The 12562-nt window shown below is 42.8% G+C and overlaps 1 protein-coding gene across 1 annotated transcript in view; it reads left to right on the plus strand.

Annotated features, from left to right (window-relative positions):
* The window catches only part of LOC128300954 (eukaryotic translation initiation factor 5B), a 30985-nt gene that overhangs the window by 3433 nt on the left and 14990 nt on the right, over positions 1-12562 (plus strand). The window contains exons 3-6 of the mRNA XM_053037218.1: positions 38-170; positions 9186-9262; positions 9490-9685; positions 9771-9878. Coding sequence (XP_052893178.1) covers positions 38-170; positions 9186-9262; positions 9490-9685; positions 9771-9878 — 514 coding nt within the window. The remainder of the gene's footprint in view (positions 1-37; positions 171-9185; positions 9263-9489; positions 9686-9770; positions 9879-12562) is intronic.

Raw genomic sequence — 12562 nt, forward strand, 5'->3', positions numbered from 1 at the left:
TTTTTTCTGACACTGGATACCATTCCTTGCTTTTTAGGGATATAGTGGCTCGTGACTTAAAATCCGCTCTTAACAGCATTAGGCTTAGCGATCGGGGTGTTTATGTGCAAGCCTCTACCCTTGGATCTCTGGAAGCACTGTTGGAGTTCTTGAGAACGTCGAAAATTCCGGTAAGTGTTGAATGAGTGCAAACAAGAGAACAGGATTATATGGGCGTTCCCAGTCTCTATCTGGTCGTGCTGCGCGAATCACATACATTTAGGCGCATTTGTGATCGGCATTTCGACAGGCTAAGGGGAAAGCATTCATGACGTATTTAGCAATTTTACATTTTGCATGTTTTACTAACATGCATCAGATGTTTTTTATGTTTTATGATGGTCTCTTGGTCTTGGTCTGTTGACACAATATTTTCTCATTGCAACCTTTTTGGTAACAAACGTAATAATTTATTTTAGTAACAAGATTATTGATATCAGTAGTACAATGAAGCGAAAATGGAAATAAGATTGCTTGCTTGCCTCCATCTATCCATTTCATTTCATGGAAGAAAAATGCCAACCAACGATTGAAACGATTTGCTGGCTAATATGTCTTTCTAATTCATCTGCAATAATGCAATATTTATCCAAGACAAAGACGTTGTTTCTCAATTCAAACATATGTTCAAACAGCAGAAATGTCTTAATTCCAAATGATCCAAATGATAATGAAATTAATTATTGTATTGCGTATGCATTAAGATGATTATAATGTGAACTAAATAATAATATGTTTACCACATACATATATGCTGCATACTGTACAAAATATCAAACAACATTTTCTTGGAACAAATTCAATTTGGATAGATTCTTTGTTGTTTTGATAGAATCATCGGGTAAAGAATTCTAGCAAATTTCCGTTGAAGAAGTCCGCTCGTTTGGATTTGTGAACGTTCGAATCGTTTTTTTGTTTTCGTTATTCACGCATTAAACCACCCGAACCCGCGCGCACATTTCTGTCACGATCTGAATGAAATTGCTAGCAGAGAAGGCGTATTTTACACGTCTATTCGGTATGCCTGTTTGGTCTGTGTGGTAGGGGTTAGCGAGTTGTGTTGTATCCAGTGTTGGCGTAATTGTTGACCCACGCGATGCTCGCGTGCCATGGAAGACGATGAAGGACAGCTTCTCTAATCCGATAGTCGAACCCGCTCGCAGCTTGTTTCTCCATCGTTGTGTCACATTCCTATCCAGGTGGGCGAACCCGTATTGGCTAGCCTCTGCCCCTGCACGGCTGCGAAGACTTTGCAAATCACATGAAGACTGTGGTTGGGATATACGGTTTGAAAAAAAAAGTGCGAGCGCGAAATATTTCTACAGTCGCCATCACTTTTTTGTACGCATGATTATTTTAAATAGTAAAAAATATCCTACGCTCAATCTGCACGGAAATCGTGAGTTTGAATCATAAATTTTGGTCAAACCTCGACCAAATCGATCAATGCAACCATTTAAAATTGTTGGTTATGGGGATAAGTGATAGCAAGTGATATCAATGGTGATAGGTACACCAATTCTTGAATGAGAGTAGGGTATCTGTCTCAACCTGTTATCCTCCGGTGGCATGAAGCGGATAGTTACGTAGGACCCCGGGTGGTTGACATATGATGTTCAATGAAATGCATACGTTGTGTGACCGGTCTGGTTACATAAAATCATGCCATCGTTGTGTGATAGGGTAGAAAATGGAGTTGCATGAAATGAGTGCAACAGCCGACACACAACGAGTTGTAATATTTAAAAATTACTTGAATGTACTAAAACTTTACTAACAGCTATGTTAATTGTGGTAGGTAATATGGTTACATTCCTATTTCGTGCTTGATCTTTTACGTATTCAATCAGCTAGTACCACCGTTCAACGCCTTGACCACCTGTTGGTAGTACCTAGCCACCACCTAGCACTTATCTCCCGCAGTTAGTGCCCATACATGCACATGTTCACGTGTTGACCACATATCATACCTACCTACCTATCGAACGATCGATGCAAGGTGTTGCGGTCCGGTGACCAGATGGTGTTGATTTCCGTCCGCTGTTGCGCCAGCACAGAAACTGCGAAGAACTCTGAAAGTAAGGTTCGCCCTCTCCCCCCCTTGCTCTCAAAACGGAGAAATCACCTGTCACCCACTCTGTTGGAGCTGGGCCGCTGTTTGGCGTTTGGGAGCGTAACTCGAGACGTATCAATCACAACCCAGGCAATCGCCCTAATGTCTGTAACGTTCTGTGGTTGCCCATTCGCGGGAGTTATGGCGGGATCGGCCATATCGGTTGCTGCACTGCAACAACTAACCCGGCCTGGTGGAGCTGGAACCCCACACACACGTGGGAGTGTGAAGGTGTAGCACGGAATAATAGCGACCGGTGTGCTTCAACCTCCATATATCGACTCAGGCTCGGTGACATTCACCGTAAAGTCAATTGTATTAGCGTTATAGCGAACACGGCGGTTCCAGCTATAGAGGCCGTGCGGACTAATGTGTCTTGCGCATGGGCGGCAGAGGTGACAGATCACGATGCACACCTTCGTAGTATTGCGATCCGCCGGCAAATGCTGTCGGATATGAAATCGCGAAGGTGGCCATCCTCTCGTTTGTTGTCATTTACAGTAGATTACTCACAAAACGGGTGCGTGGGAGCTTGACGGGTGAGCCGGTTAAACCAGGGGGCTGTATGATCGATGACGTGAAGCATTCTCTGAAAGTGCCGGACGGTGATGCTTGATGTGGTTGTCTGCTTGGCGAATTCAGTGCATTTAACTAAATATTCCATACCACGTTTTACATCTCGATGGTTAAAGGGTGCTGCTGTTTAGACATCAGTCTCAATAGTCGACCTTCTCATGAGTTAAAAGTTACCTTATTGGAACTGCAAAGTAATGTCCGTGGACATTTATGTTCAAATAACGTTTGATCGTTTTAGCATTTCTAACATATTTAATACAACTTATTACTTAAGTATTGTAAGTATAACGCCACCAAACCGATGAATGTTACAATTCCAAAAGACCTGTTGCGTTTAACCGTGTAATGCGTTATGTAACAATGGTTCCAGTCTGATTTCGGGCCTGCCATTATTACCGGTTTTTGGTTGCGGATTTTGCGTCCGAAGGCAGTTTTGTTCCGCAGAAAAACGAAGCGACAAGGCGCTGGTCGGCATGCTATAACTGGGTTGCATGATCGGCATGAACCGCTGTTGTAAGTCAGTCGCCACAGTCTCTCCGTGGCAGTGTCCGTGGGATGCCAGGAACGCTATTGGAAGAAATATGAATGAAAGTAATTGGATACAGCCTCTCACACACGCGCACCATGACAGCCGTGCCTTGGTTTTTTTTGTTGTTGCCCCGTTGGTGGCCTCCCACCTCCCCTTTTCGGAAAGACCCCCGTATCGTATGGTTTGGTCGAGCTCTTTCGGCATTGCAAAAGACCGTGGGGTGGTGTAGCGCTGGTGCTATTGACACTGCAAGCGAGCTTGTGAATGGATGGATCGATGGCTTTGGCGTCTCTGCTGTGCGTGCGGTGCTATGCCTAAATGAATGAGTGAGGGGAAATAGAAAGGGCGCATACGACCACCACCACCACCAGCACACCACCCACCGGGTCGGAGTATGGTGCTCCGATTCATGAATGAAATTGTCTCGTGAACATTAGGGTGGACAGCAGGGTGGAAGGGAATTGGTTTCCACCGCCGACGGCCGTGCAGACTTCGAAGCTAAAAGCTTCTATATTCACTCAACCCACACCCACACCCCGGTCGGGCATTTAAGCTCACCCACATAAATACGGCCCCCACCGCGTGTTGGTCCCTGCTGTCCCATCTTTATTTTGTTTTATTAGTTGCTGTTTCATTGTTTTGTTACATCGGGGTGGAAATGTTGATACAATTCCACGAAGATTCACTTACGCAGTATTGAAACCGGGACGGCATTGTGCCATAGCCGGCGGTTGTCTGTTTAGCGTTGTTTAGTTTAGGTTTCATAAAATAATAGCTATGTGTGTGTGCTTTATCTGCCAAACATGTTTAAAACAAACTTGCCAACAGTAATGTTATACTTTCCATTTCGAAAGAAATGGGTTCTTATTGCATTCGTTCGAATGGGACGAACGTGTATTCACCTTGACTTGTTTACTACGTAATCGGATATTCTGGTGGCGGTGTAGGAGTAGAATCGAGATTGAGTTTGAACCCCATACGGGGGGGTAAGCATTAAGCGCCCCCCCGAAACGTTGCGTCATCTTTCAACAGTTCCTTTTTCTTTACTGAACAACAAATGTCGCTTTAGAAAAATGGCGTATTATTAGCGTTAAATAAGTTAAAGATTTCGCGTTTTTATAGAATCGTTAGGAATTTAATTATTTATTAAGTTTGTTTTAATATCCTAAATTGTAAAACTCTTTCACTAATGATGAAATGTTTACCTTTTTTAAAGGAAAATTCACTGAAATATGGGATTAAGAGTCGATTGACGTTCGAAGGCGTTCGAAAAAAGGGTTTGTGGAAGAAAATATTCTAAATCAAAACATTTCTATATGGCAATTTAATGATTAATGACCCTTCAGTGTCAGAATGACTTCGATTTCATGGGGGTTAATATTGGTCTTTTATTTTGTGGTTTGTAGTGTCCAAAAGTTTGGGGAAAAAATATGTGGATAAAACGGTCATTTAAAGTTTTAAAACTATATCATTTAACTTATTCTTAAGTGACGTTTGTTTGAATTATGCGAAGTTTGAATCATCGCAAGAAATCAGTTGCAAAAGGTGAAAAAAACTTCACTGCTATCTGTGTACGTATTCAAATTAAACTTGCAGCATATAATATGGAAATATTCCAGAAATATCTGTAACTTCGACCATTTGAACACCAAAAACCCCTGTTATCATGTTATGAAGGTTTACACTAACTGTTTGACGGCCTTATTGAACAAATTCTTAGTTTTTATAGCACTATTGTCACGTGAAGTTGCTTATTGTGGTATTACAGCTGTATGAAGTTTCAAACATTTATCCTAAATACAAAACCAAACGTGGTCAATTTGGTTATAAACCTTAGCGCTGAATCCATGGCATCCATGGCTTCGTTTTTGCGTAGTCTGATAAATTTCCTGTAAGTGTGTATCCCCTTACTGAGTGCAGAAGCTCCACAAGCCTGGGAAAACAGTGTGCGCGCACTGTGTTGCGTGTCTGCGCAGTGTAGCGTAACCCGTGTGTCTTGTAACCTCTTCGCCTGCTGCCTTCGTGTGCCGTGTGCAGCCTCAGTATTCCGCTGCGTGTACTGCGTCGTACGGTTTTGCTTCGAGCGCAGCTAGTTATGAATGAGCTCGCAAACACCGGCGTTGAATGAATGGACGAAGCGCGGGTCGACTACTGATGAATGGGAAGGTTGTCCAGTTGTGCATGCAAGAGTGAGCGTGCGTATGAGGGGGAAAAAAAGAAAAGGAAATCCCTGTTTGTCTTAATGACGATAAGTTACTATTTTGTTGCTGCTGTTGCCTTCCTTCCTGGTGTAATCACTACCCATGACCCCACCATCGTGCCCCATCCGTCAACAACCCGTCAGCCCCGTGGTATTGAATGGTGTCCGGCAGCGAAACAGAAACTCATTCTCCCATTCATAGGAGCGCGCAGGCGGGAAATTATGAGTGGAAAAAACAACAAATCTTAGCACGGAAAGAAACGAAGTGCAAAGAAAAACTGAAGTAAAACCCCGGCATCGCGTCGGCCGGTGGTAAGTTTTGCGTAACAAGAAAGTATCCGTACTGCTGCTGCTTCTGCTGTTGCGGGGTGGCACACTGCAGAATGTGTCGTGTGCGGTTGTGACTGCAGGATGAAAGTAAGACAAAATAAGACGAAAACATATCTTCCCCGTACATTCAAGCGATTTCGATCATTTTACGCTTATGCGTTGTTGTTTTTTCGTTTGTACCACCTCCCGGTGTGTCGTGGGGTCTTTTGGGTGGTTTTGGACTTGAATTTAAAGTATTTTCCGGCTTTGTGGCCGACGACCACACCGTTTTCTTTGTTCGTGCGTGTGCGGCGGCTCCTTGTTTGATTACTATTTCCCAATGCCGATGCGATGGGGAGGGGGCGCAAAAGGGTTGATTTATTCACATTTAAATGTTTCGTTGGGTTTTGATGCGCGTTGCGAAGACTTCTTCCGCCGTTGGGGATGAAGGCAACAAGCCCTCCCATTCCCCAGAACCATCCCCCCAGCGTTACCGGTCCGATAGGCTCGACTCGCGGACTGTGTTTGCGAAGATGGAGAAGCGTTTTGAGCGAACGGTTTTTCGTCAGTAGGATTGCCACGATCGTGATCTCCCTGCGTCATGAGCACGTTCTAGCGTGTATCCGGTTTTTTTTTGTGTGTGTTACTGTTTGTACGAGTGTTACGAGAGACCTGCAGGAATAAATTTATAGATCTCCATTTGCGTAACGTGGTGAATGGTGCTGGGGTGACATATGCTGCTTTCCGACTGTTCTGTTCTGTTCGGGAGTGTGTACAGCAGTGGTACAATCAAATTAAATGATGAAAATACTGGCTCAGAGTTCCAGAAAGATGAGTTGTTGTGTGGGAAATATTTGAGATGTGTGTTCTAGGAAATACAGTAAATTTATTATCGAAAAATTGTTCCAAGTACTAAGCCCGCATATCCCAAGATCTCTAAATGTAATCCTAAAAATTGAACAGATTCTTAAGCTGTATCTTACCAGAGAAGTAGAATGGTCGGTAATGCCTTTTAATTGGGTACAATATATTATTTTCTGGCCAATTATCGATGTTTTTGGTCGAAAAGTGGTCTGAAAAGCTGAATATATGACAACTCTGACTCTATAAGTGTTAAGCATCGTACAGCTGTTGTAGAAGATCCCTTAAATTGTTTAATTGCTGATTGAAATCATTTAGAATTCCTGTCCATATCAAGGATTTGGATGGTTTTTCTGATAACCTTTTGTGCAACGTATATCGTCTCAGTGAGCAACATTCCGCTTGATGACCAGTTCCAACTTGGGCCCTGGTTAAAATGTTGCTAAAAATCTGCAATGCCGTCACACGAAGACAACGATCGTAAGCCGAGGCGGTACGTCACCTACTGGCCATACCATCGTCCCACGGTAGTTGCTGTGGCCGTAAAACGATCCGTTCAGCCTTTAAAGCGGCAAGTGGATTGCCATTGCGCCGTTTGACCATAATAAATGAACTCATTCTTCAAACCACCGCTGGCTTGGGCAATGCCAAGCGAGAGCCGACGTGTGGACTTTTTCCGCCTCACAAGCGCCGGTATTGATGGCGCTGTTGTTGTCGCAAACCGTGATCGTTTGCCGTCGAAGCTCGGCCAAACTAGGTGATCAGCAATTTATGCTACGGCGAAGCGCAAGGAAGGTGAAAAGTAAGTGGTCGTATTACAGATTTGTTCATTCCTGCGTTAGGTTAGGAGAGTAAATGTATTCGAAATATCTTTTTTTGAAATCAATTTCTCATACTATTGATAATACATTTAGTTTCTCCTTTTTGCGGCACTACAATCGTCGTTATCCATCCATGTTGTGCGAGTCAAACCCCCCACGGCATATGGGTCTACCAATGTGGCATTTATCTGATAATAATATAACAAAAAATCTACTTTGTACTTAGCGCTCTCAAGAAACAAGCAAGAGTCATCAGAAACAGAACGGAAAGATGAACGTGCCCAAGGAAATAATGCATACATTATGCACACGTATAAATAAAATACTGAAACCGAGCGGAAGTTGCTAATAGAACGCGACTGCGTGGCGGATATGAATAAATATGAAGGAAGTGTTGAATTTATCCTCCGCACATTAGATTATGGAGAACTCGTCACACACATTGGCTTTACTTTCGATAACGACGATGGCTGCCAATGCGCCGCGGAGCTTTTCGTGGGTCGGTTCGTACGTGAATGTCATAAAAAAGACGATTGCGTTCATACTCAAATTGAAATAATGCTTTTTTTTTATACATTTCAGGTGTATTTTGTATTAATTATGGTACTCTGTGTGTGTGTTATAATGAGACAAAACAGAAAAGTCACTAAGTTTTGCAATATGCTAGTCAGGAGTGTTAAGAAAATAATAGATTTCACTGCTGCTAGGAAACTGCTGTGTGGCATATATTTTATAGAAGAATTTGCTATATTTTTATAGCTGAAAAATGTTGTTTATAGCACAAGCGGCATTTAAATTATACGTGGCAGTCACCGATATACACTATTAATTATTATTAATTTGGATTCCGGGTGACATTTGGAGGCAAAGAAAACGAAATGTCTGAACAAACGTGCTAAAGTTTATTAAATTAAATTACAAGACGATTTTAGCGGCAGTCATATTACACACAATCCGTATATAGCAGTTACCATGTATCACGGGGACCACCTGCATTTTAATTCGTATTTCCCCACCGAGATTTAGTGTCATGAATTATTACTGTTGTGACTATTACGATTATCTGCATTTAGGAACGCAATCCATTTCAATGCACCTGTGTTGCTGTGACGGTCATCAGACAAACCATCGTTCGCTGGAAGATGGAATTTAGGGTAATCAAAACATTCGTCTAATGCACACTACTGCATCGCCGAAAAACCGCCCCATTGTCGGCCGCCCCATCAACCACCGAAGCATTAGGTCGCGAAAGCACGCAAACGTGGCAACGGCCCGTTTTTTTTGTTTTGAGGGACCATGGAATTGTGCGATGCGTACGACGGACGCGCGTTACGCGGTCAGTCCTAAATCGACCCAACGACAGGAAACCGTGAAACAATAGGCATTCAGCGGACGCGGGTTCTCTTATCGTGGAAATGAGTACAGAGCGTTTGATGGTTTCACCGGCAAAATGTCGGCCGGCGGTAGCATTGTTTGGTTGGCAACTTTCACAAACAAAATATGGATCCGCATTTACGCGTCGTGGTACTGCTGCCAACTGGTGGCGTAATTAAACCCAAAGCAAATGGGAATGCTTTGGCCGCATTACAGAAGATTTGTTTTTTATGGGGTTTAATCTCCTTTAAGCTTATAATATTTAACACAGTAATATAATCAAATCGTACGCTAAGAATAAGATTGCATTTCATTCCGGGAAAATGTTGATTGCTTTAAACCATCTGTCTTTTCTCTTTTCAGTACTCCGGCATTCGAATCGGTCCAGTTGTTAAGCGTGACGTTATGAAGGCATCTACAATGTTGGAGCATGAAAATCAGTAAGTGTATTCGTTTGCAGTGCAATGTGTACGAGCGATCCATATTTGTGTTAGAATTGTTTTAATCGAACACGCGTTTAGAATTTAGAAATTAACATATCCCCTCCTATTGCTTGTTTACTGTCAAAAACTAAACCTTAAGAGAAAATCCTACTCACTATATGGGTCCAATTGCGAAGCACACCTACAAAAATAAATACTAAAACATAACTACTTGAACTTCCCAGGTATGCTACCATATTAGCGTTCGATGTGAAAGTGGAGCGAGACGCGCAGGACCTGGCGGACAACTTGGGCGTCAAGGTGTTCCAGGCGGATATCATTTATCATCTGTTTGATAAGTTCATGGCGTATCGGGACGAAATCAAACAGCGGAAGCGTGACGAATTTAAATCGATTGCCGTGTTTCCATGCAAACTAAAGGTTAGTATGAAGCGCACCTCATAGAATTTGCTCTCCGAATCTCTAAATAAAAATGTATAATCATCAAAAATGTATCTTGTTGCAGATTCTACCCCAGTTTGTGTTTAATTCACGTGACCCAATCGTGATGGGCGTGATTGTGGAGGCCGGTATCGTTAAGGAGGGTACACCAATTACAGTGCCTAGCAAAGAGGTACGTATACGCTTTTTCCGAATGTTTCTCTGCGTTTGTTCGTACAATAATATTTGCTCTTTGAATTATTGCTCAAAGTACACTTATTTTGGCGGATTATTCCGTGCAAAGCAAATGCAAACAATCGCATATACGCAATCCCCCACCCCAGCACGGGGTACCTGTTGTATGCTAATAGAAATTAATATTCAATAACGCTGAAAAACATATGAATCATTATTATTCTGTTTGTGCGCCCCGTTCGTAATGATGCAATAATTTGGTGTCCGCACAATTGTGTCCTCATCGATTTTGCGCGATTGACAGGTTTTATGGATGGGAAAAGAATTGAAAACCTTGACTCCCTTGATACTCCCCTGTACTTAGTCAGTCTGATGCTGTTAATACTGTACTTGTTTCTACTATTATTTTATACAAAACACTCAATATTTTGCTATAAATTGCTATAAAATTAGTATTTATTTGTACGAAGATGCAAACTTGCTGGCGCATGAGCAATTAAACATCAAAAATGGACATCTTTTTAACAAAAAGATTGTGGTAGAATCAATCATTCGATCGAGCGAGTGTAGGAATAACATAAATTCATAAAACATCATACGCAGCCTAGGAATATCTTAACACCTAACCACACACGCACATCTGCACATAAAGTCACGCACATTTCGGTTCGGATGCCAAGCGTGCATGTAAAGTAACAACAAACCGGACCCGACCGGAAGGAAGTGGCGCGAGGATGGGACGGAGCGCGCGGTCAGCGGGTAAATAACGAGATCCGGGGCAGCAAACATATGCTTCGCATTCTCTCTGTATCCGTGCGGCCTCTAGCAGCAGCAGCACCGCAGCTGATCATAAATTCTTCATTTCCTCTGACGCCGCACGAGTCACGGACTCGGACGGCCGTGATAGGGTGTGTGTGTGTGAGGAGAAAGAGGAAGCCCCTGCAGTTAAGCGCAGTATTGGGGAGGGATTAAATCGGAAGCAAACCAACAATACGCACGAACGTACCAGCGCAAAGAATGGGCAAGAAGAAGGAATGAACCAAACATAATTTCCGGATGTTATTCTTCCGGTCTTTCATTTAAGAAAGCCGAGAGGAAGTGCCAAGGCAGCAGGTAGTAGTGGCCGGGTGGGTGAGTTTTTGAAGCGTTGTTCCGCTTTGGACCGGAACTGTTCCGCTGTTGCTATGAGAGGCCAGAGGGGATTTTTGTTTTCTCTAGCTGTTTTGCTTCTCTCTCTCCCTCACATTCTTATTCTACCGCTTTCTGCGCGAGCTTCTTCTTGGTGGTTTTGGCGTGGTCTCGGTCGGTGTTTTGCTGGTATTATTCTGTTTTACTTCCGGCCTATGTCAATTTGGGTACACACGGGATATGGTAACTAATGGAATGGAATTTGGAAAAGTAGATTTTCGTGTTCTATCGCAGCCCCGGGTTTCTAATGCCGCCGTCTTGCTTACACGCCGGTTTGCTGCGGTGTCTGTGGGTTCTTTTTTTTCCTATTTGTCTCAGCCTCTAACTGACCTTCTGTACTTCCGGTTCTTCCGGTTCGTGAACACCCGCGAGACATCTGTTTCGCTTTGCTTCTCGTTGTGCTAATGGTACTCTTTTCCCCTTACGACTGTGGTGTGAGGGATATCTGTGTTCGCATTCGAGAAGGGCTACGCTACGAAACCATGAATGAATGTTCCCTTCTCTTGTTCCGGGATGTGTTTACCCCATCCATCCCAAACCGTGTTGTTGTTGGGTTTTGTATGCGACGAGGGTTTTGGGAACGATACGCTACGAACTCATGAATGAATATTTGAAACTTCGCAATAAGACAACAACAGACCGTAACAGATGACGGGGTTGAAAGAAGTTCTTTTGTGCTGCAAGCGTGTAATGATTTCTCGACCGTAGTAAAGAATGAAGACAGATCAATGGTATGGTAAAAAAGAACCACACACACACACAGACAGACATTTGATGAAGCTGATTTATGTAATTATGCGTCGCAGTTGTGTTTCTTTGCGCCAGGTGCAAAACATAAAACAAAACCATTTTTAGAATCTTTGAGCTTTGTGTGTTTCTCGTTTTTTTTTTTTGTAACTTGCAATGTCTGCAAAGGATGTCGATTGGTTGTTTGGCCCTTGACGATGTTTACATTGAACACAATGTGTAGTCCGCGTGCTCTTGCTTGAATCGAATTGATGTGTAGGTTATTTTGAGCGCATTGCGACCGTAGCTGACTCAGGCATATGCTTAACGCAGGTCGTACGAATAATTTGTTCATCAAAGTTGTTGTTTATTTATGTTATTTGCAATCCTTGATTTGTTCAGTTATTAATTAATTTTGACACACAGAATTCGAGTATTATTTGTTCCTTGTTATTTTATCAAATACAGACTGTGAACCGTCAAGAACTCCAACCTTTTAAATTGTAATCCTATTTTTATGTTACTCGTAACTTAAGGAACTCTTCTGCACATTCATGTAACTCTATCATCATCGTTGGAATCCTATCTGTGGTCTATAATTAATGTTTGCCCTCCAGTTTGTTTTGCTCCGGCCACGCCTTAGATAAGCAAGGGTCAAACGTCTGCAGGAAGGGATTTCTTTATGAACCGCATGGGCCCCCATCAGTAATGTGATCCAATTAAATATAATCGATTGGAAAGATATTAAAAATAGGAACGAACCCTGCC

This window comes from Anopheles moucheti, chromosome 3, assembly GCF_943734755.1.
Source record: "Anopheles moucheti chromosome 3, idAnoMoucSN_F20_07, whole genome shotgun sequence".
Classification (NCBI taxonomy): domain Eukaryota; kingdom Metazoa; phylum Arthropoda; class Insecta; order Diptera; family Culicidae; genus Anopheles; species Anopheles moucheti.